Source organism: Hypomesus nipponensis, chromosome 22 (genome assembly GCF_054491055.1).
Source record: "Hypomesus nipponensis isolate SF chromosome 22, ASM5449105v1, whole genome shotgun sequence".
NCBI classification, from domain to species: domain Eukaryota; kingdom Metazoa; phylum Chordata; class Actinopteri; order Osmeriformes; family Osmeridae; genus Hypomesus; species Hypomesus nipponensis.
Window position 1 is genome coordinate 14,972,338 of NC_140382.1, and position 24,168 is coordinate 14,996,505.

A 24,168-nucleotide genomic window follows, 5' to 3' on the forward strand; every position below is an offset into this window, starting at 1 on the left:
AACCTCCCGCCGTCCTATAGATCTCTTTGATGCGTAGTCCATGTGTTCAGCGCACTCGTATCCGTGACGATTTCCCATCTGCATCCTGGCTTGGTGTTGTGGGCAAAATGCATTTTGAGCAGGTGAAGAGGTCACGCCAGAGATTGTCTGGTGCTTGGTAGAGGTTCAATTGTTGTACACGTTCCCCTCCTGCGTAATAATGAACCTACATTATCACAAGATTAAGTCACAGACAGATGGCAGGCCCATGACTGAGCAAGGAGGGACAAAAAGAGAAGAAAAAATAAACTTTCAGGATTGGCTGTTGCTTGAACTAGTGCGCCAATGCGTGAAAGAGTGAAATGACATAGAGACTGAAACAGCCATTCCATAACAAAAGTGTGGAGTGTGTGTGTACACAAACACACAGTCTGATGCATTTGGGTTCTCCCAGTTTTTTCACACCCGTCCAGTTTTTTGGTGCCAAAGTAACCAGTGTCTGTTTGTTCTACTGTATGATACGGTCCCTGAAAATAAAGTGATACACTGCAAAGGAGGACTTCATTACTGAACACCCCCCAGCCCCACACTGCACCCACCCCACCCCCACCCCCCAGAATTCATTTCTGAATGGCGAGACTGGAGTCCCTTGCCAAGACTGGGGCTGTTTCTGACTGCAAACAAGAGCCCCCCTCATGCCTGTCTGCGGCCAGAGGCAGCTCCCCGCAGTCCGGAGGCCAGCCAGACCTCGGCGTGTTGCTGGGCAACCGTTAACAGATGAAGGAAGGCTGAGCGTCAGGGCCCGCCCCCCCACCCCACCCCAGGCCCTCATCACAGGCTCTTCAGGATCACACCCCAGACGCAGATCTGAGCTCCACACATACACAGCCCAGCGATGAGGGCCCCCTGCAGGGCAGGCACCAGAGGGGGGGGGGGGGGGACCGACCGCCTGCCTCCTCCCTCCACACTAACAACAGTGACCAGACAGGAAGCTATTAGTGACAAGTGTTAGACCCTTAGATCACAGGAGGTCAGCACCTCCTGGTAACCTGAAGGCGACTCTGACTCCTGCTCGGCTTGACGGTATCCACCACCACCACAACCACCACCCCTTCCAAACCGATGAAGCTTGATTCCCTAAATTGAAGTCAATGAAGATGTTTTCAGCTTCCCCGGGCCCCTGCACACCCAGAGCATGTTCCATGTCTCGAAAAGGAAGAGGGGGATGGATGGGGGGGAGGGAGGGAGGGAGGGAGTAGCAACATGGTGGCAGGCAGAGTGGGTTTCTCTTCTCCGGTACAAAAGGCTTTTGGGGGGAAAAAAGAAGCTGGTTCTTTCCAGGCGCTCTCTTGTTGCTGGCTATGAGCGCAGAGGTTGTTTTTGTTCATTTGTGGTGGTGGTGGAGAGAGTCTGTCCTGGGCCTTATTTGTTTCCTGAATGGCTAATCTGCCAAGTTCATGCCTGTGGCTGGTCACTGAGAAGGGGGTCCTTGTTCCAGCGTTGCCGGGCGGTCCTTGCGCCTGCGCTGCTAGTCCCGGCTCCTTCTGCCCCTCATTACCATACAGCTGTCCAGAGGTAGGGAGACCAGAGCCCCCAGAGCGTGGGTCTGTTCCCCTCACAGACCTCACCAGAGCGTGGGTCTGTTCCCCTCACAGACCTCACCAGAGCGTGGGTCTGTTCCCCTCACAGACCTCACCAGAGTGTGGGTCTGTTCCCCTCACAGACCTCACCAGAGCGTGGGTCTGTTCCCCTCACAGACCTCACCAGAGCGTGGGTCTGTTCCCCTCACAGACCTCACCAGAGCGTGGGTCTGTTCCCCTCACAGACCTCACCAGAGCGTGGGTCTGTTCTCCTCACAGACCTCACCAGAGCGTGGGTCTGTTCCCCTCACAGACCTCACCAGAGCGTGGGTCTGTTCCCCTCACAGACCTCACCAGAGCGTGGGTCTGTTCTCCTCACAGACCTCACCAGAGCGTGGGTCTGTTCCCCTCACAGACCTCACCAGAGCGTGGGTCTGTTCCCCTCACAGACCTCACCAGAGCGTGGGTCTGTTCCCCTCACAGACCTCACCAGAGCGTGGGTCTGTTCTCCTCACAGACCTTACCAGAGCGTGGGTCTGTTCCCCTCACAGACCTCACCAGAGCGTGGGTCTGTTCTCCTCACAGACCTCACCAGAGCGTGGGTCTGTTCCCCTCACAGACCTCACCAGAGCGTGGGTCTGTTCCCCTCACAGACCTCACCAGAGTGTGGGTCTGTTCCCCTCCCCCCCTCACAGACCTCACCAGAGCGTGGGTCTGTTCCCCTCCCCCCCTCACAGACCTCACCAGAGTGTGGGTCTGTTCCCCTCCCCCCCTCACAGACCTCACCAGAGCGTGGGTCTGTTCCCCTCCGCCCCTCACCTAGACCTTCACCTAAAGCACGGCAGCATCCACAGCAGATGGACTCCGGGCCAAAGGCCATTAGGCACATGGCACTCATTGTTGGCCTGCCGTTGTGACATGGAAAGGTCATCCCCAGGAGCCCCGGGGTCAAGTCTGTTGCCAAGCCGGAGCTTAGCTCCCAGCGCGATAAGGAAGGCGGAGATGAGCCCCACTAGTATGTATGCAAGACCTTCGACCTGGCGGGAGTAGTGATCGCTGAACGGAGCGTTAAATGAACGTGCAAAAGAAAAAAAGGTCGGGCTTCTTTGAACGTGCTGATGTGATTTATAAGGATCACCCCCGCCCCCCCCCCAGTAGTTCAGCAGCTTTGTCAATCAGCAGAGGGTGGATCCTGCAGTGCACAAACAGGCAGGGGTGTCAACGCCCCTCACAAGGACTGAAGCCCCCCTGAGGGGGATGAGAGGAAGAAGGAGTTAAATAAGAGAGCAGGAGGAGAAAGAATTGAAGGTCTGCCACAGATTTGTGAGATGGACCTCCAGCCTTTGAAGTCATTTCAGTGTTTCCTACTTTTTCCTAACTTGAAAAGGACTCCTCACACCCCTCTCCACCCCAGGCTCTGTTCCACTGGCCTTGAAAGGCTGCTTCCCCCCCTCCCCCTCCCCATTCAATAAGAAGGCAGAGACTCTCCCTGGTGGAAAAAAAACACTAAATCCTCCAGAAAATTGACCGCTACCGCGGTGTGAGGACAAGACAGTCAGTCTGTAGAGGAATGTCTATTTTTGGGAAGGCTATTCCAACCTCTCTTCCCATGTTCCTTTACTCTGTTGCTCTTGTTCATAGGAGAGTGGCCATCAGATTTGCATGGAGCCAAGTGATGTTCTACTTGGAGGAGTCAGATGGCTGAGCGGTGAGGGAGTCGGGCTAGTAATCAGAAGGTTGCTGGATCGATTCCCCGCCGTGCCAAATGACGTTGTGTCCTCGGGGGGAATGTCCCTGTACTTACTGTAAGTCGCTCTGGATAAGAGCGTCTGCTAAATGACTAAATGTAAATGTAAATGTCGTCACATACAAAACCTTTTGAATCTGGTCTCCAGACTCACCTTGCAATGTGTAGGAACATAAGAGACGAGTTATGTCGAGTGATTTCTTTTGAATCAACGGCATCCCAGAACTTGCTTTGCTGCAGATAGACGGCACATAGGAGGGTAGAACAGATCGGCACCCCCGCCCCGTGTTCAAACTCAAGGACGTGTCGGGACATGTTCTGACATCACTTGTGAAGCTGTGAGGACACACTGGGAGAAAGGAAGTCATGGCTGACTCCTCACACCTCACTGGATCCTGTGTTTCTGCTGATCATTACATTATACTTAGTCATTTAGCAGACGCTCTTATCCAGAGCGACTTACAGTAAGTACAGGAACATTTATAGCGTGAAGGACACAATGTAATTTTGACGCAGCCGGGAATCGAACTGGCGACCTTCAGATTACTAGCCCGATTCCCTAACCGCTCAGCCACCTGACTCCCTGATCACAGGAGAACAATGTGCTGCCACGCCCGTCTCCTGTCTTGAGTGGCTGTAGAGTCAACAGTGTAGAGTCTACAGTGTAGACTGGCTTTGAACAAGTCTAGTTGCAGTCGGAATTCATTTGGTTTTGATGGTTCAGTTCCTGCTAAATCAAATTGGATGTTTTCATCATTCTGAATATTTTACTTTTTGCTGTAGCTGTCAAATACAAGATGGTATTCTAAATTGTGCTTTTAGTCAATGCAGTGAATCAATTAGATTTTATTTAGTTCTTTTTTAGGTTGTCAGTTACATTGGCTTCAGCAGAGTAAAAAAAACATTCTTCTGTAGAACAGGTTTCTTAATGGCCAGCTCAGATATGGAACAGGATAATTGCGAGCACTCTTTCCAAACTAGATGCCCATTAGGTGTTTTTGTTCCATTTGTCTTAATTTTTTTTCCCCCTCCCATTTGGATTCGGTCCGTCGACGGTATAGGCAGGTGCTTCCACAGTTAATGGTGCTGGTTGTTGAGTGGAACTTGTAGCAGCAGCACCATTATGAACACATGTTCTTTTTACAAAAGAGCAGAAGGAAGCTGTCAATGGGAAACGATAAACACACTGGAACACAGTGGAAAATGCAGGTGGTAAAAAATGAATGTCGCACACACATAAAGAAGAATGAAGTGAACTCAATATCTTGATTCTAATGCCAAGGGGCTTTTTACCTCGCAAACATGTGAATCGCCCTCTTACCATCGGTTTTCTCCATCCTCTTGAAAACGCAAGATAAAGTGAGTAGGAGGGTATCCCAACAACGAGCCCGGCTCAGGCGCTTGATTCCGGGGAGCGGTGTGTGGGCAGCGTGCAGGAGCTCCGTGAGCTAGCAGGCGGGCGGCGAAGGGAAAGCGGAGGAGGGGGCGGCGGCAGTGTTGCTGTTAAACCATGCGTGCTAACACGGATACATGACCCCCACTCCCTCCGGACGCCCGTTTAGACGGGTGAGGTGACTCAACAGCCTGCCTGGGCTCTTTAAGAATACATGAGCACTTCACTTTCTGTCTCCAACCACAACCCTCCCACATGTATAAGTGATGATGGGTACAGTGCCAGGTTGCACAATACAAGATTATCATTTAAATTCCCCCCCCCCAAAGTTGCTTTCCCACTGCTACCAACGCTACTTTTTTAAGATACCCCCACAAACACACACACACTCCTCCCAACCCTTATCTCTAATGATTTTCTACAACTCAAATCCTTGAACTATTTCCAGTTTTTAAAGAGACTCAAAAATCTAATTTCATTTTCTGAAGAGCCAAGAAGTGTCCTTGCAGACACTTGTCCCACTGCGTCGAGTCACGGTGATGACAAAAAGATGGTTCTGCTGTTTGGCAAAGCCTTACTCAGATAACAGTAGTGTTTTTTAGGGAATTATCTTTGTGGTTTTAATTAGAAACATGTCCTACCAGTGCCCCTACATAAACCCCCAAAATTACAAAAAAATGAATGAGCTTCATGAACATCTCTTGTTACCAAGGAAAACAAAGGAGAAGTAAGGATTATCTACTCTTCTCAATACTTTAGACTTAAAAGAGACTGTTGGAGAGAGGGATAATGTGTTCTGTTTCAGTTTCTCATCTTACTCACACTATCAGCATCCATTTCACAAAATAATGTAAATTTTAGAAAAGTGCTAATTTGAAATGTTATGGTTTTGTGAGCCAAACGGTTATCTCTAATGCTTTGCAGCTAAGCCACCCAGTGAATAAACCTTCATGGAAATGATCTTTCACTCACTGACCCTTCTTATTCACCCTTTTGTGTCCTTGCTTTCTACTAAGACACACACACACACGTGTGTGTATACGCGTTTGCGTGCGTACCGGAGGTTTCACTGCTCCTCTCCCCTCTGAAATAAAACGGTTATGACTCTTGACCCCCACTATCACAACTGACACTCCAAATCCCAGGAGGCTCCTCTCTAACTGCTGTTCCACCCAGCTGACAGCGGCACCAAGGACTGTATCCCTATTCCATTACGGTTTCAGTTATGCTCACTGTCACTTTTTTATTTATATTTAAAAAACGATCTATGGTCTTCTCAACATATTGTTTCTCGCGAATTGTATTTAGCGAATTGTATTTAGTGTATAAAGCGATTCTCACTTTGTTTTGTCGGTGTAGTACAGACCTTCACTGCAGGCTCAAACATGTTTTGTGAAGGTGACATGTTACAACACCAGGTCATAAGATGCTTTAACAGACCCTTTTCAACACACTTATCTACGTTTGCCCTTCCTAGCCTTGCGGCGGTCTTTATGCCTCAACCAGTTGGGTCAACTCCTCCCCCCACTTCCCCCTGTATGTAATCGACTTGCAGTTGTTTGCGCTTGTGAAGTGTTTAATTTATGAAACGGTCGTCTGTAGCGTCACAGCACCGAGTGAGGCCCCTTCTGATAAGTTTAACTTCCCGCACTGCAGTTTAGCATTCCATTATCAGAGTTAATAAAAGTGTTAAGAGCCAAAGGGAACGCAGTTCCATATATTTCCTGCCCTCTGAGATCAACCTGACTGCGATGTGGGGCGGGTGAGGCTAAAGGCAGATTGTTAGATCTGCAGATCTACTTTTTTTTCCTCCAGAATTTGTTGAAGGTATGACTGTCGAAGACCTTTATAGAGTTGTATTACACCTTATACTACTGATACATGTCGAGGTGAAGAGCACTTAACTTTTACAGCTTACGGTGTGTGTGTGTGACAAATGGGTTGGACCAATGAGAGACGAGTATTCCCAGGACACAGTCCCCCGTCACGTCTACGCTAGCATATTTCCGCATCAGTGCCACTCAACCAGTCATGCAGAAAGACAACATGATTCCGCAACTTGAAAATGTACGTTACAACCCACAAAACATTCATGTAAAATGTGCTTGTACCCCCCCACCCCTCACCACCATCAAAACACACTGACAGGCTAGCCGTTTTCACCCATACTAACGTAGCCTCACAGTATATAGCACAGGCTTACACACGCACACACACACACACACACATGCTCCGGCCTCTTCTCCCCAGACAGATGTGATATACACACACACACACTAACCAGCGCACACACACACTCTTGTTAACCTCCCTCCGGTGTCGGGTGCATGTTTTCAGACACAAACTGGCTGTGCACACACTGTAGCCCAGTGCCAAGCTATGGCTGCATTGCTGTTGTCTTGCGTCACATTACTCCCGCCATCACACCCAAAGACACGCACCCATTTTTTATTCTTTCATCTTGCAAACTTATGTATCTGTGTGAAACAGACACACAGCAACTGATGGCAACATTCTTAGTGGCTGACTCCAGCCCTATAAATTAATGTAATTGACACTTTAAATGTATTTGCCATTGATCTCAGGATCAGTCTTGCCTGTTAAAATGTGAATTGGTTTATCATACACAGTCTCTTTATAATGTTTCCTGATGAATCATCATTGCTACATTTGTTAAGTACATGCTATTACACTTCAACACATCCTCTAACCTTCACCTTTAAGTTGCTGAGTCCGATACCGAGCCTTAGCTTGTCTAGTCAGGTTCAGCGACAACCGCCAAACATTTTTGTAACGTGGCTCAACCGATTGAATTCCTGCTCCACACATGAAAAACCCGAAGCGAGTTCTGGCCCTGGATCAGCAGGACGCCCATGTTCCACCTGCATTCCTGCCACACTGGCTCATCCTTCAGGCTCACCTGTGGATGTGATTCATCTGGGTTTAATCTTCAAAAGGACAGCCCGTGCAGAGAACAGCAAGGAGGGGAGGGTGGGGGTTAGGCTGCCTTGTCTCCTCTGCTCCCAAATGATCCCTTGTCTTCCTCTCCAGCTCCCATGTCTGAGTTATAGCTCCTTCTTCTCCTAGCTGGTGAAAAATATCTAGCTATTCCTGTTTTCCTCCCAACAGGGTGGCTCCAACTTAGCTTCTTAAGTGGATAAAGAGGTTGTTTTTTCGTTTAAACTTTGTTTTTTAAAATTACTTTTTACATACTATCTCTCGGCTGCATCTTCCTCCGGCTCAGTTCTCCTCACCCCTTGTAGTGCACATGAGAATGCAGATTAAGGCATTGTTAGCAGTGCGTCAGGCCTATAATTTAGAGTTATTTTTACAGGAAAGTGGTGTCCTTTTGCTAAAGTGCAAGCGTGGGTGGTGGAGGTGTGTGTGTGTGTGTGCACAAGCTGTCTGCTCCGTATGCATAGTGGCCACACGTTCCTCACCCTGAAACAGCAAGTCGTGTTTGGAAAGTGCATCACACACCACTCTGTGTTGAAGGTCATCCTTTATTAAAGATGCAACCGGATAATAAGGAAATTACCAGACCCTCAGCAGTAGCCATGTGCCATGACATTTTCAACGCCTCAGTGCCTGCATCGACTCTGCTAAGCTTCTTGAAAATGGCCCCTTCAAAAGTAAGGTAAATGTCTGGGTGAAGGAGGGGAAATGGCCAGCATGCATTCTGCATCTCCCTAATGTTTATCCCAAACAAAGTGCAGTGGATGCTTGGTTCTCGCTTCCTATCTTTCACTTGCAGATGTCTGGGTTGAATAGCATGGCCTCTGATCCAATTAGAGGAGGGCAAGAGCTCCCATGGGAGGCTGGGCCCATTTCCTCCTGATCCAATTGGCTTGGAACAGCCCTGTATGCAAATAGGAGCCCAGAGGTTGCAAAGGGCTTTCAGGGGATATTAAATATGTGATAGATGGACTTGGAAAGTTTTATAAGAAGTAGAGAACAATGCAAGTAAACTGCTAGTTATGGGGTCGGAAGTGGCACAAGTTTTTAAAGGTTTCACTTCAATGCTTCCGGATCCTTCTCACACAAGCTCAAGTGATCAGAGATGCCCCCCACCAACACACACACACACACACACACACAAAGAAAACTCAGCTGCAACTTCTGGTCTGCGTTTCATCTTTGCTTTAGTGGAAATTTTGTATAATTAAAGAGCTTTATCTGTTTGTTAAGCCAAACAGACACCCCATTTAACCCAGCTCGCGTCTCAATTACATAACTCTCATGTCTGTTTGTGAATGAGATGACTGAGTGAATCTTAATATGCCAAAGCTGATTTAACTGAGTTGCTAAATGAAAAACAGCTTTTCAAAGTTCCAGACTTCGGGATGGACTTCCAGATCAACTTTTAAAAATCAGTTTACAATTATCGCAAATAGGATTTCCCGTCAGTGTCCCAGATAATCAGTCTGTAACTAAAACTGCCCCCTGCTCCTCCCTGTTCCATTTAAGCAGAACATCTCCATCTCAAAATATCTGTTAAATTTCCTGTGATAACAAAGGTCTACTTGGCCTTAAAGATTCCAATCTGTCATTGCGCAGCAGAAGTACCCCTTTCTGTACAACCGCAATGTAAACAATAAGGCCAATGGGTTCATTTCAGCCATCCATAGCACTTCCTGTCAGCTGATTTATTCAGGCGAGAGCAGCTCTTGGACAAGGTTTGTACAATATCTCTGAAGGAGCACGACCACACGCAACTCCCTTCAGCTTTGACAATGTCACTTCCTCCAGTAGTTCATCCCAAGAAGTTGACTGCTGTTCAAATCATTAACGCTACAGCTAGTGAGAGATACTAGGGTATCTCTCACTAGGTTGGCATGTTAATAAGATGCATGTAAGATGTTTCTTTATTTAACTTTCTCATTTCATTGACATTGCTTCTTGACTGCCTTTTAGCAGGCAGGAGAAGGGTACAATAGCCTCGGAGCGTTATCATAAAGTGTGACCTTCACCAGCTTTCTGCAGGGAAATATAAAGTCCATTTAGATTTTGCTGTGTGATAAACAACACACAAAGCCTCAATATTAGTTTAGTCACAGTAATTTATTGTGCCATTATCACCCAACATCACCCAGTCCTAGTGTCATGGGTTTTACTGTGTGTATAGGAGGGTGGCTGGATTCACTTCTACACTTTGTATTAACCTCTCCTTTTGGAATGTTTTCACTTCCACACATTTCTGAGCATTGCGGTAGTCTTTGGAACTGTCTTAAATTTCCCTCGACCTTTCAGTACGCCACACATGTTTTAGACACAAGTCGAGTTTGAGAGCCAACCTGTAATTTACAAGCCAGTCAAATGTTACCAAGGCACTCTTATATTCCCATAGAGCCAGGAGATGTAACAAGGAGCCGATGCTGCTTCTCGCTTTCATTTCCTGGTGGGACCTGACCCCCAGCCCTAGGGGTCAGGGTCGCATGCGTGGCTATGCTAAAGGATATGCTAATGACGCCCCCATGCAGATTGTCGTTATCGCGCTCCTTGGAATGCCACAATCCAGTCTAAATTCATCAAACCCTGCTCCGGCGCACGCAAGTCATCTGTCCCCCAACCAGGGCCGTGCCTGGCTCCCCACCTCCAGCTGGGCCGCTGTGGGGAGGAGGGACCCCCGCTCCCCCGGACCCCCCGCCTCTCTCACGGAGAGGACAATGACACACAATGACATGCCGGCTTTTTAGCAATGCGCCACTACCCACGAGGCATTTGGTCCCCTTCAAGTTCAGCGCCCCCCGTGTTAAACATTTGCTTAAGGAGGCCCATGTCCCTATCCACATCTGTTACGCGTGAAAAGCACACCACGTTCAAATCCATCTAATCCTACCGAAGAAGGTTAAGAGCATGAACTTTTTACCCTTTCTTCTCGTATGAATTATCTGAATGGGTAATTCTACTGCCTTGTCATGTGTTCATGCTTTACTTCTGTTGCTTAACTAACACAACTTTTTTGTGTGCAAAACATGATGCAGAAAGTCTGGCTCAGAAAACCATAAACCCACTTTGCCTACTATTTGCCTAGGAAAGCTTTACTGTACAGAGAAAGCCAGAATTTGCATTTTCCCCCCCAGGTATATTTACCAAAGTGCTACAAGATAGTACTTATACACTTCATCTGCTGTTCCAGATATTACGACACAAGGAGCCATTCATCACCAATCTGGCTGGTTTTACTCATCACTCAAGAATGAAAGGGGGGGGGGAAGGGGAAAAAAAGCAAGGGTCTGAAACAAGTTTTCTCCCAGAGACACCTGTTTGAGAAGCCTAGAGTCTGTCTGCTGAGGAGAGGACTGATGCTCTTTGAGAAGCCTAGAGTCTGTCTGCTGAGGAGAGCACTGATGCTGGTGGGGGGGGTTGATAAGCAGGGCGGTTAGCGCCAGGAGGAGGCCTGTTAATGCTTTAGCGTGCGGCAGAAGGGGAACGACAGGGAGGTCACCCCCCGCCCCCCTAAAAGGGAGGGGTGCCCCAACCCCTCCTGCATGCCAGGCATTCCAAAGTGCTGTGTAAAGGTTGGGCTGGTGGGAAGCGAGCAGGATTCTCAAAAGACTTCCCCCCCTCCCCCTCCCCGTTCCCATCCCTCAAACTCACTAATACAGTTAAAACTTGGCTGTCTCAAAGCCCATCTCTCGCCCACCCTCTCCTTGCTTGGTGTTGCTGTGGCAACAAAAGAGAGAAAGCGAGGAGAGAAGCTTCGGACAATCTGGCAACCCCTGCACCTGCACACCCTCTTTCCTCCCCAGCAACGCCATACACAGGGAGCAGGTGAGCTCTTTCACAGGCACCAATTGTACCCCTTTCAAGAAATTGGTTGACATGAAACATTACAAGCCCTGTGTGGGGGTGGGGGGGACGTGTGTGTGTGTGTGTGTGTGTGTGTGCGCGCGCGCGAGTGTGTGTGCACCTGCAAGTGTGAATGTGTGTTTGTCCTTCAGATCAGAACTGGTTTGTACACGTTGTATAATTATCTGCACATGACCCCTGTGTGTGTGTGTGTGTGTGTGTGTGTGTGTGTGTGTGTGTGTGTGTGTGTGTGTGTGTGTGTGTGTGTGTGTGTGTGTGTGTGTGTGTGTGTGTGTGTGTGTGTGTGTGTGTGTGTGTGTGTGTGTGTGTGTGTGTGTGTGTGTGTGTGTGTGTGTGTGTGTGTGTGTGTGTGTGTGTGTAGACATGGGCTCTATCATCCTCCATAATCTAAATTTTTGTTGATGACTCATGACTTACACATGCAAAGGCTCTGAGGTGAAGACTGATACAACTAAATCAGAGGGAGCAGGAATCTGTCTGCACCTCAATTATCTCAAGAACCGGGCACTGCATAAAGTTGATAATTGCCGGGTGTATTGCTCAAGACCCAAGGACGTGCAGTGTTGCGTGCGGCCAATGTTGATGATTGGATTAGCAGGTTGCGAGAAAATATTAGAAATATATAAACGTGTTCGCTACTATGTTGAGCTGTAGTAAATGATGGAGCCATGGTTGTAGCGAGGATTGCGTTCAACGCCAACCGGTATTGCACCGGTAGGTACTGATGTGAAGGTATGGCACGCTCTGAATGACATTTCGAATCAAGACCTCATCCTCAAAAAAGCCTGTTTGATAGTATTTTAGTAGACGATATCATAGTATTCATCTCTGATGCCTGTGAGGGTATATAGAATGTCATCCATGTTTCTACAGTCCATCTATTTGAGTGACATTGTTGACGTGATGCATGAGCTTTAAGACTTGTGTTGTACTCGAAAGGGGAAGTCTCAACATGTTTGGTGGATTCTAGCCTTGCAGACTGTTTTCATTGCTAGGTTGTTCCTGAGCGTAATACTAAATCCCTGTGATCCCATTTGTCTGAATAGATCTAAATAAACAAAATACCTTGTTTGAATAAGACAAGGCAAGCTCCGCTCGCTACCTGTAATGGCAGATTCCCTTTAGTCCCAGCTTGTATTTCCTTAGGAGTGACAGTAATACTAAAAAGGGGTTTTAGACAATGGCATATATATGAAGATATCAGCATTAACATAAACCATAATATCTGTTTTCATTTGCAAGTGCTTGTTTGTTTTTGGACTGAATATGTGGTTTGAGGGCTGCTAATTACTTCTCACTGGCAGCTCTTTGCATCTAATAAAGCCTTCCCAGTTGTTTGGCCATCACTTGGGCTCTAGTTATGTTAACTAAGGTGCGTATAATTGTTTACCACATTGGAGGAGGAATGCCATCCAATTTATTTGTACAGACCAGGTGCACCTGAAGTAGGCCTAGATGTTATGCACCACGGCCAAACGGCGCATAATAGCCGGCCGTTTTCCAATTTGGAGTCCTGGCTGAACTACGTTGTTAAACTGTTAAAAAAAATAATTGTTCACTTGTAGGCTATTCGCTGAATTTTCCTGTTGGCTTCATTAATATCGTTTCCTCCGTCTGTACGCCGAACAATTATACAGTCTTTGAAAAGCAAGTTGAGAGGAGCACCTGCCCGATGAGAGAATAGAACAGGAGGGGTTTTGCCGTTCTGTTATTTTGGGCGGGGTTTCTTACGCAGACCGCAACAAGTGAGGGGGTCCTTTCGCTTCAGCTTAAGCTGTGGGAAAAAAACATAATATCCGCCCTATTCCCTCCTGCTTGTCCGTCTGCTGTGTATTCGTTCCCCGCTCGTATAATTGATGCGCTGCGCATACTGTTGAATCTCAGACTGCACCATTTGCCTCCTCGCCACCGGGGAAGATGTAATTTGACTCCTGCGCAGAAGCCAGTGTTGTAAAGGCAGTGGAGAGGGCACGGTCTCTACTCGCCACTCCTCCCCTCTCTCTATCGAATGCTGCGTCTCGTTGTTTTTTTTCTCCTCATCTCTCTCCCTTGCTTATCCACCCGCAGTCCTGTGGGGTCGTCGGTAGCGCGAGCTCTCAGAATCGGTTGAATCAAATTGATACTGAGCCTCATTCTCTGTGACACGGTGGAGCTTTCCTTTACCGGAATCTACTACACGCACGCCCGTCCGGTGACGTGCCCGAGCATGTCCACATCGGAGATAGTGTCGGATCTACCTGAGAGTACACTGCCCTCGCGTTGTCAGAGCGATCTTTTAACCCCGCAAATATATTATTTCGGCTTCAACATTTCGTTGTGAAAAGAGAAACCTACATCGGATTACCACAATGGGCTTCTACGGCACTTTAAAGATGATTTTCTATAAAGTAAGTAGGATTTATATACATCTGCTGTCAATATGCACTGTCATCCGCGGCAAATCCGGCTGTAGTTTCGTTATAGTGATTGACATATTGACTCAGCGCTCGGGAAAATATGTTTTATTTCAATGGCTGCATAATACGCTCTTCCGTAACATCAGATGATTCTAGTCATTGCGGAGGATGAACCGCCTTGATGCGAACTCGGATGAAATGTGGGCTGCCACAGTCCGTGTACCTTGTATTCATTAATATCATTGGCTTTGCTTACTTATCCTGCCGGTCCGGGTACGGAACATAGATTTGAGATTGAGTGATACATTTCATGTTTTATTTTTATGTATTTTTAATAATCTTTACGGGAATATTTGCAAATGAACAAGAAATGAACCGCTTTCATGTTCGTGTTCTCGACGTCTTTATAGTCACCATATCTGTTAACCGAATCAGTGTATCTGCACCTTGTGTAAATCAGTATATTTGCTTGCTTTGTAGTGATATTAGAATTGATTGAAACCTCCCTTTAGTCATCTTTCGTTTATTCTCCACAATGATTTTAACAACCAAGCAATGGTGGTCTTTGTTTTGTGTGACTTGGTAGGAAAAAAAGTGACATATTATTGCTAATTTCACTTAAAGTCATTTACAGGTTGTCTTATTAAGTGTTAAACTGACTGCATAGTGTAGGTCTCTGGATTGTCTAAGTTTAATGTTCAAGGGAGTGTTACCATCAGTGTGTTCTTACTTGAAGCTTTGAACACTAATAATAGGTCACTGTGTCAGGTCTCTGTACAAGGCCTAGGATGCCAGTGAGCTTCTTTCCCCAGAATCACACTGAATGCCAGAAAACATAAACAGCAACACAAGCAGACCAATTATGACTTGAATGAGATTCGGAGCACACTAGGGGGGGTGTCTCTTAAGACCCAACATGGATTTTGCTGCAGCCATCACAGCTTTCCGTCTAACGATAACATTGCAAAGTGTCGATGACTTCATGATTAACGCTGCTGATGATCTGCTTAATCACTTGGCTCGGCGGAGAGAGAGCGTATCATATGAAAGGCAATCAACCGCCAGGAACGGCACGGCAGAAGATCAGCCTAATGGCCGTTAACGGCCACCCTTCCTCCCTTCGGCCTCCACGGTTACGCAGGTCCAGAACGCTCGATACAATACAGGCGAGTGAGCTGGCAGCTGCCGAAGATTATGGGGCTCATGTTATGTGCGCAAATCGTGTATACCTTCCTGCTCATTTCCCCCCTCGCCGACGGAACACGCCGCAGCGTGGCCAGACGTTGGTCAAACGCAATTTAAGACTGATAGGTCAATTTGCCTCGTGATGGTGTCCAGCTTGCCAGCCTCCCATGTCTTAGTCCATAGTGGCAGTCAATAGGATTTGAAGGAAGTGCACAGGTTTTTGTCTCATTTCAGCCTAGTCTCCCCACCCCCACCCCCACCCCGTGTTGCTCGGCTGGTCCTGGGTTGGTGTTATCGCTGCTCTCCTTCCTCCCTCTGAAGTCAGTGCCCGGAGCGTGTTCTCATCGGAATTCTGCCCGCTCTTCTTTACAGCCCCCACAGGCTGAGACTGAAGGCACACAGACTCGCTCTTCAAAGGGGGAGATATGATCCAGTGTATGGCTTCCGTTTCTGAAAGGAGAATAGCCCCGGTGCTTACTCCTCTGTCAGGATCTGGCAGATGGATCTCTCTCCCATCTCTCTCTCCCATCGCTCTCTCCCATCTCTCAGGCAATGATGGGCAATTCCTATGGATGCTTTCCTCGTTAAAAGATGTTGATCAAACTGATTTCATGCCTGTTTGACACAGCCATTGAATAATTGGCCTTTCACAGAGATGTCATTCAAACGGCTCCTTTTGCAAGACCCCAATCCAGCCCGTTGGTTAAGCCAGACTTGACACTTGTTGTGAAAAAGAGCAGATCCTCTAAAAGGCTATTTTGTAGCAACATGTGATGACACACAGGGGAGGTGATGCCGTGTCGCTGGAGAGAGCCGCAGCCTCGCACGCCCACTCACGACCTCTCGGTTTCTGTCTCCATGTCCAGCTCCCTTCTTCTGGGGAAGGTGAGCGAGAGAGACCATGACATTACATTTGGTCATTTAGCGGACGCTCTTGTCCAGAGCGACTTACAGTACAGGGACATTCTCCCTGTACTGTACTGTAAGTACAGGGAGAATGCCATTTTTCACGGCCGGGAATCGAACCGACAACCTACTGATTGGTAGCCCGATTCCCTAACCACTCAGCCACCTGCCCCTCAGACCTGGCCAGCAGGGCAGAGCACAGTGTGACCGATAAGAAGCTCTACAGACGCAACTTGCCCAGCCCGTCTGGGGTTCCCCTTTCCCATAGCTGAAACACGAGACACAGGTTACACGCTCTGTTGAATGCAGCCACTTAGGAGGACGGCCCTACCCTTTAAACACACACACACACACACACACACAACAAACACACACCATGCCCTATCAAACGGCACCACCCTTTCTTACTTTCTATTTCCTTTCACCCACCCACCCCACCACCATCACACACACACACTTTCTCTAGTGTAGGGGCTGCCATTGCGGTGAGGTCATCGCTCAAAGAACGGAGTGAGGTTGGCATACGAGAGCCCAACGAGCACAAACATCTTATTAAACTCAACCACTTCCCTCTTCACACGAAACGCCTCCTAATTTCTCTAAGACATGGAAGGCACGTTTGTGCCCTCGGCAGCATACACAATGTGTTTATCACAAGCCTCACTCCTCGGCGTCTGTTTACGCTTTTTCATAGAATTTGTCATCCACTCACGGTGATCCAGAGAATCTCGCTTCCCTCACTCATTGTCCCCCCCTGCTTCTCTCCCCGTTTGTTTGGCTGGGGCCTTGATTAGTCGTCCGTCTCTCCACTCTGTGAAATGAACCTCCCCACATGGGGTCCTTAATCGAAACCTTCAGCTCCTCACAGGGCAGCCCCTCCTCCCGTCCCTCTCGCCTCATCACCCGTAGGCCTCAACTCTCCTCAGCCAACCGATTTCGTCATGACAACCTCAATCAGTAAAGGTGTTTCATTATGGTGCGACGGAGAGCTTGTGCCACTGTTTAAATATGCCCCCTCCCCCCTCCCGAAGCATCAGCGTCAATCTATTCATTGATTAGCAGTCAAAGTAGCAAATTGGGCGATTCTCTCGTCAGTTGCCATTGTGATTGGGGGATTTAGTGATTATTTGCCCCCTCCCCCATTCAGTGGATCAGGTATGGGCAAAAACATCCACGTCTGAACCGGCTCCTTGGCTTCCTCTTTCTCACCCCATCCAGTGCGCCTGATTGCACAGTGAGGCCTAGTGAACCTGTTTACGTGTGCGAAGCATAATGTAGTGTTGTGTTCTTGGCCTTCTGTACCGCGACGCTCTGGTCCACACGCAAGAGCCCTGGGGGTTTGATGAGGAAGACGAACCGACGTCACGACCAGGCTTGGCCTTTGGCTTCCTGGAGACGACACTGACTGGCCTCTGAAACACGACACGACACGGAGAGAAATGGGTCTGAATGCTTTGAGAATCCCATGTGCCCCTCCCAAGGAGGCTGTTTCCATTCATCCAGAGCACAAATCCATTTGAGACACTGTACTACCCCCCCCTCCCTCCCTCAAAATAGTTTTTATTCAAATCAGCTTTTTGGTGCTCGGTGTGGCGAGTCAGTGGACACTGAGTCTTTTGTTTTCTCTGTTAGATGTTCCGTATCCAGGCTCCAACTATGCACTAAAGCAGGGCACTTGTGTGTGTGTGTGTGTGTGTGTGCGTATATGTGTGCGCGCGCGTGCGTGCGTGCGTCCGTGGAAGGACAGTAAAGAATGGGGTTGCTCTATTTTGCTCTCCAGCCATCAATATAAATCACACCATTCTACTGCGGAGGGTCTATGCTTTGGCGTTCCTGGTCAGTGTCATGTGTTTGTGTCCAGGGCCTGCGAACGGCAGCTCTGCTGAAGACACGTCGGGCCTCGCGTGTCCTCGGGCCCTTGGCGGGATCTCACACTCCTGTCAAAGGGCCTTCAAGTGTGGAATGCATAAGGGGAAACTCATCAACATACAAGCAGCGGCGACGCAGAGCCTTTCAGCTCAGCCCGGTTCTTAGGCCCCTCAGTAAACACGGATGAGGAGAAACGCTGAAACTTCAACACCCTTTCGTTCCTGGGCTGAATAACAAGTGAAGCATTGCGCTTCTCATACATGTATTCCCATCCAGTGATTACTAAAGCGTTATGGGTAGAGGGGTCCCCCTTGATGTGAGATTGCATATTAGAAAGTCGTGATTAAGACTCTTCATAGAGTGATATTGGGTTGTTTGTTGTGGGCATTATTTTGCGGTGTGTTATTTTCACATTTCCATGTCATTTATTTCCTTAAATGAATACCCTGCCTTGTGCAGTTCCTGAGAGACGCTTGTAAAGGTTGATACCAAGATGACGAACATCCTCTCGCTTTGAACGGAAGTAATCTGTATCGTAAGCAAATTAAGAATCTACACACTTGCCAGGTTGCACAGCTATAATAAAAAAATAAAAAACAGTAACGGTAGGCCTCTGAATTCGGTGGTGTTTGTTCTTTTTTGCTTGATTGCTTCTAACATCAATTTCTTCTTCTTTTTTGTCTTGCAGATGAAGAGGAAGTTGGACCATGGCCCCGAAGTTCGAACTTTCCCTTCCGGCAAAAAACCCTGCAAAGGCCCCGATTATTCAAGGTAAGCCTTTCCACCCAGACTCCCCTACCGACCTGTCAAGACCCTCCTCTTCCTGCCGCTACAGGTGAAACACCTGGAAAATCTCTCAAGTGTTCATTTGGAAATTTGGCCCCATACAAAGAAACACAAGCCTGAACAAACAGACGAGGGGTGCGTGTGTTGTAACAATAGACTGCTTTGTAGGAAATTGCATCGTGACTGCATCTCCCGACCTAAACTGACAACCCTGACATCCTCTAAACGGACATTTGCCTAAACAAAACCGGAAGAATCGACGTGTGTATTTCCATGGGAACCGTTTCGTTATACAGCAGAGCCATGGCATGGGGAAGAAGATCTAACCCCAGTCGAGGCTCAGAACATGTCTACTGTATGAATAATGAATGCCTACTTGCACTCCTACGACACCCAGCCCCACACTCCCAGCGCTCGCCGCTGCATGTTTCTCGGCCATTAAAATGTTCTCGCCATCCCTCGTACCTTGACTGAGCGTCGGCTCCTCAGGAGCACCGGCTCCCATCTCAATCCCATTAAATATGAATCCATTATGAAACTTGAGCCCCCCCCCCCAGCTGGCCTCCTCAATCCTCCCGTCGCCAAGCGGGAACTTGAAATTGCTGAGCGGCTCCCCCCCCCCCCCCCCAAGTACCATAGAAGTGGCGTGCCTTTTGGATGTCCTTAGCGACCACTTAAACTGACGCGTTTTGCCTTTTGAGGGGAGGATGTAGAAGGCCATTATTTAGGGACTGCTGTATTTGCATTCTGTGGTCTTGTGGGAGGGGGAAAAAATCTACGCAAATAAAAAAAAATAAAGAGAAGAAAATTATTATTGTACCTGGGGTTTCTTGTCATAAACATCAAGAACCATTGTAAACATTTACTGTGCTACTTAAGAACAGACGTGACTGCACAAAAGTCAATCAACTATGTCCAAAAGTAGGCTGTTGTTGACTGTGGACACACACACATACACAAACAGCTGCTTTTTCTTTTTGAGGGAAAGTGGCTTTAGGAAGCTTGCTGTCTATTCTCGGCTGAAAATCATGACTGCGTGCCTCATTAGTAGCTGCTCTACAGCTTTCTCCTCACTTGTATGTTTGCACTGCCATCTGTAATTAGAACCAGGTGGAAAATATCTGCCGACGCCACAGCTGCACCTGCCCCTCTGCTTCTCCCCAAACTCTGAACATCTTGTGTGTACATCATTTCTAAATCCTATCCTCGCTGTGCCCCCTGATATGTTTTCATGTTAGGAAATGAGCAACTCACTACTTTCCACAAGGTTCTATTTCTACCTCAGTTCTTGTTGCCCTTTGGGGTTAATCCAGTTGTCTGTTCCTGCAGTCCAGGGCTGGTCCCATACCCTGGACCCACAACCTTTGGGCACATCCGAACCTCCAACGGGCAGGGCCAGCAGAGACGGCGCATCACCTCCATCCAGCCACCCACAGGGCTCCAAGAATGGCTCAGAACATTTCAGGTGAGCTTTTCTCTCCTCTCCCATCATGTCCGTCCATCCATCCATCCCCCTGGTGCCTGGGCACCCTCAGGCAGGCACTCATCACCCAGCAGATGCTCTACCCCCCAATCAATGTTCATCTTAGAGTTAATTGCTGCCTTGTTATTTTGGCCCCCTTTCACATTATCCCACGCAGTGTAGCATGGAATTGGAATTAGCCTACCTATTTAGACTCCATGATGTTAGTCATAATATTGTGTTTTTGAAGTCTCATCTGGCATACTGGTCTAGAAACAGCTCTATTTGTACTCGTGTACTCCTTGAAATACGCCTGTTTTGGACCGTGAACATCCTGTGAGTTTGACGATGGGGACAATGACCGACTTCAGCAAACACATCTGGATGGTCGTTCACATGGTCAATGACAAGTTCATCAATAGGTCTCTCTGTGTTCATGGTGGGTTTGAGTTGACAGCACTGCAATGCAGCTGCCCTGTTTGCTCAAAGTTTTTCCCCTCTCTCTCTTATTGCAATCAGCTGTGCCAGAATTGGTTTTGCCACTTATAAACGCAATCTTGGGGGAAATAAACAGGAAGCGAATAAGAGCCTTGGTCTTTGCCTTCAAAGCATTGAGTAAAGATAATAGCTTCTTTAAACGCAGCATAATGTCAAGACTCGTGTTTGTTATTTGCACATGGCTGTCTCTCTGGGGGTTTAGTCAGCGAGATCTAAGTACATTTGCCACAACAAACTTTCATCACATTTTGTAATTTTGTGAACAATGCAGCTTTCTGGTGTTGGTGGAAATCAAATTTCGTGACAATTACCAGCAATGAGACACAGAGTGAGGCAAATGAGCTTGTGTTTCTAGTGTCTTGTTGTAAATGATTTAATGTAGAGTTTCAAAATTGGGGTGTGGTCAGATTGATTTCCTTGACGCTGGCTTAAGATGACATTGCATCAAGATCGTCATACGAAGGCCCTCTCTGACACGTTACATAACGCATTGATTTGAACGCTCAGTCATCTCCCCAAAAAGCAATCATCTTGTGAAATGTCTGGCTGGTCCTGTGTGAGCTGGCTTGCAGTGCTGGTGTTTATGTCAGGCCAGTCCTCAAACACCCACCTGATGGTGCCTCATAGGGCTCTATATGGGCTTAACTCTGACAGCGTACTATACACACCTCATCTGCATTCTGTACATTCCCGATCCAGTCAGAGCATGTGCAGTCAGCCCTGTGGCCACAGCGGATGATTGGGGGGAGAAAAAGGAATTTGGCAGTTAAGAATCATAGGAATAATTTGGCTTATCTGGATGGAATGTTACGCAGGCCTCTGCGTCGCTGAGGGTTTATTTGTGGTTTGGTTGAGACGAGAGGAAAGTCGTCGCCCTGTGGTTTCTATGGCAACGACGTCTGTGTGGTACAATCCCTTCGAGACCAGAGGTCACTGCTCCTGGGGTGAATCTCAACTGACAAATTACAGGTGCTTAGCATTTTCTGTCAGCCCCTCACACACACACACTAGCCTGTAATCGCAGTGTTACATTTGAACGCTCTTTCAAAAGCAAAACACAGCCCCCCCCCCCAGCCGCTTGGTCCAGAACATACATGGCTACGCTACCTAGCATCATCCTCAGCTTCACATTTCTGTTCAAGCATTCATGCTAGAACATTCCCCCACAGAGCTATAATTACTGCCTTGATGAGGGCCAGCGCTTGATGTGGAAATGGTCCTTTAATGTGCCTCTCGCTAGCATAGGAGGGCAGGTGCCTCTGGCAACTGCCTTCTGTTGGGGGGGGATGTATTTGTTGTGCGCACACACTCACGGGCAGATAAACATACATTTGCAATTATGCACGTTAGCTTCTAACCCTGCATTCCAGTACATACTCTCCAGTTCACAGAGTAGGGGCTGTTCTCGCACTTGGGATGGAAGTACTTCAAACGAACATGACAACATTTCCTTAATTTGTTCTCAAGTTCAATCACACACACACACACACACAACTGTGAGTTCTCCTGTTCTCACCCTGTGCTCTCCTGCATGTGTGTTTCAGAGCTGGAGTGGCCCAGAGAAGCTGCTGGCACTGGATGAGTTGATTGACAGCTGCGAGCCCACACAGGTCAAGCACATGATGCAGGTGATCGAGCCGCAGTTTCAGCGGGACTTCATCTCCCTGCTACCCAAAGAGGTACCAGCCCTCCGAACCCTCCCAACACTCCTCCTCCTCTCTTCCATCCCTCTCGTCCACCCTTTTATCCCCCTCTTCACAGCCTCTACACCTCTCCGTGGTTCTCACAACGCTGGCCTTTTTCCTAGTTATCGTAAAGTGAATGCAAGAAGCCATTGCTTCCAGCACATTTGTTTTAGGTGTCACCTGCAAAGCAGCATGGGAGGTTTTGTTTAACCAGTTTGGCCTCTGCTGGCCTCATCAGGCTGCTCTCCTTGCATGTTTCTGGCTCCCCCCCCCCCATAACTTCCTCACAAAACCAAAAGTCTTCAAAAGAGTAAACTGAAATAATTCCTCTGTCATCTTCCCCCCTCCCCCCCCCCCCCCCGGCAGCTGGCCTTGTACGTGCTGTCCTTCTTGGAGCCAAAGGATCTGCTCCAAGCAGCGCAGACGTGTCGTTACTGGCGCATCCTAGCGGAAGATAACCTGCTGTGGAGGGAGAAGTGCAGGGAAGAGGGTAAGTCCACTCTTTAGCCCCGGTCCTAGGCATGCCTTCAGCCAATGAGAGCACTCCGAAACTCTTTATAGCCATGACAGGCATCAGTGCTGCCGCTGATTCTATGTAATTACATGCGGGATCCCTATCAAAATAACTCCCTTTGAATGAACCCGTGAAGTAGTATTCTTGTTCCTTCGTTCCTTTCCACTGGTTATTTCATGTCGAGCAAATGAACAACGTACGCATAGAGTGCGGTCAAATCTCCCAGCGTCCTTGGCTCAGACGCGCATGTCTCACGTGCAGGTGATCTCTCCACAGGCATCGATGAGCCTCTGCCACCCAGGAAGAGGAAGATCGTGAAGCCCGGCTTCACCCACAGCCCCTGGAAGAGTGCCTACATCAGGCAGCACAGGATAGACACCAACTGGAGGAGAGGAGACCTCAAGTCGCCCAAGGTCGGTCTGGCGTCTTCTCACATCTAGCGTCGATAGCCGACAAATTAACAAAACGTGGCATCGATACAAATTTCGACATCCCGTTTAAACCTTTTGTCGGTCGTAGATTTTATGCAATGCCGTTTTGAGCTGCCCCACCCGATACAGGTCGCGAGTGTTCATTTCATGGAAAGTCAGAGAAAGGTCAATTTCCCCCTGTAATTCCCCCTTCGTCCAGGACACCCCAGACCTTGTCTCCTCCTTTGGCATGGAGGCGACACTTACCGGCTGCATCTGGCTCCTGCCCTCGCTTCGTAACTGTACATATAAATGTAGCTCCGCTAGCACGCCAGAGCGATCATGGTAATGTGCCTCGTATGCTACCGCTCATTTTCTAAAAGCCTGCGGGGTCCTGGCGGCCTGTTTGTGACGTCGGCTTCACAGTTGCCACGTTCTTCACACTCTCCTGCATTCCTGAAGCGCGTAGCCATTAGCGTGGAGTCAGCACTTCTGTGACCCACAATCAGCTCGCTAAATCTCTCTCTCTCACACACACACACACACACAATCCTTCAGTCTGCCCGTTTGTGTGTCATTTGCTGACATTCCCTCTTGTTCCTCCTTCCCTCTCTCTGCCCCCCAGGTGCTGAAAGGTCATGACGACCACGTGATCACCTGCCTCCAGTTCTGCGGCAACCGCATCGTGAGCGGCTCCGACGACAACACGCTGAAGGTGTGGTCCGCGGTCAACGGAAAGGTACGCATTCGCCCGCCCGCCCCCCCCTGTAGAACCCCCAGATCCATAGAACAGTCAGTTGTGATCACCCCATGGTTAATGATAGCATGCAGGTTTTATGGCCAGAGCTTCATCTTTGAAGGGTGGCATGTTTTTGATTTAGGGTTCGCTACACTCAGAAGAAACGTTGCCCCGGCGTGATCGTAATTGATCAGTACGACCACACA

The 24,168-nt window shown here is 48.3% G+C and overlaps 1 protein-coding gene across 6 annotated transcripts in view; it reads left to right on the forward strand.

Moving 5' to 3' along the window:
* Positions 1 to 24,168, forward strand: part of fbxw7 (F-box and WD repeat domain containing 7) — a 113,738-nt gene that overhangs the window by 79,024 nt on the left and 10,546 nt on the right. For 5 of the 6 annotated variants that reach the window (XM_084686235.1, XM_084686234.1, XM_084686233.1 and 2 more), the window contains 6 exons: positions 18,557 to 18,639; positions 19,984 to 20,119; positions 22,159 to 22,293; positions 22,666 to 22,789; positions 23,090 to 23,226; positions 23,849 to 23,962. In XM_084686235.1, coding sequence (XP_084542361.1) covers positions 18,557 to 18,639; positions 19,984 to 20,119; positions 22,159 to 22,293; positions 22,666 to 22,789; positions 23,090 to 23,226; positions 23,849 to 23,962 — 729 coding nt within the window. Of the gene's footprint in view, positions 1 to 13,550; positions 13,900 to 18,556; positions 18,640 to 19,983; positions 20,120 to 22,158; positions 22,294 to 22,665; positions 22,790 to 23,089; positions 23,227 to 23,848; positions 23,963 to 24,168 lie in introns of those variants that run through there. The other variant, XM_084686237.1, reaches the window with a different exon arrangement.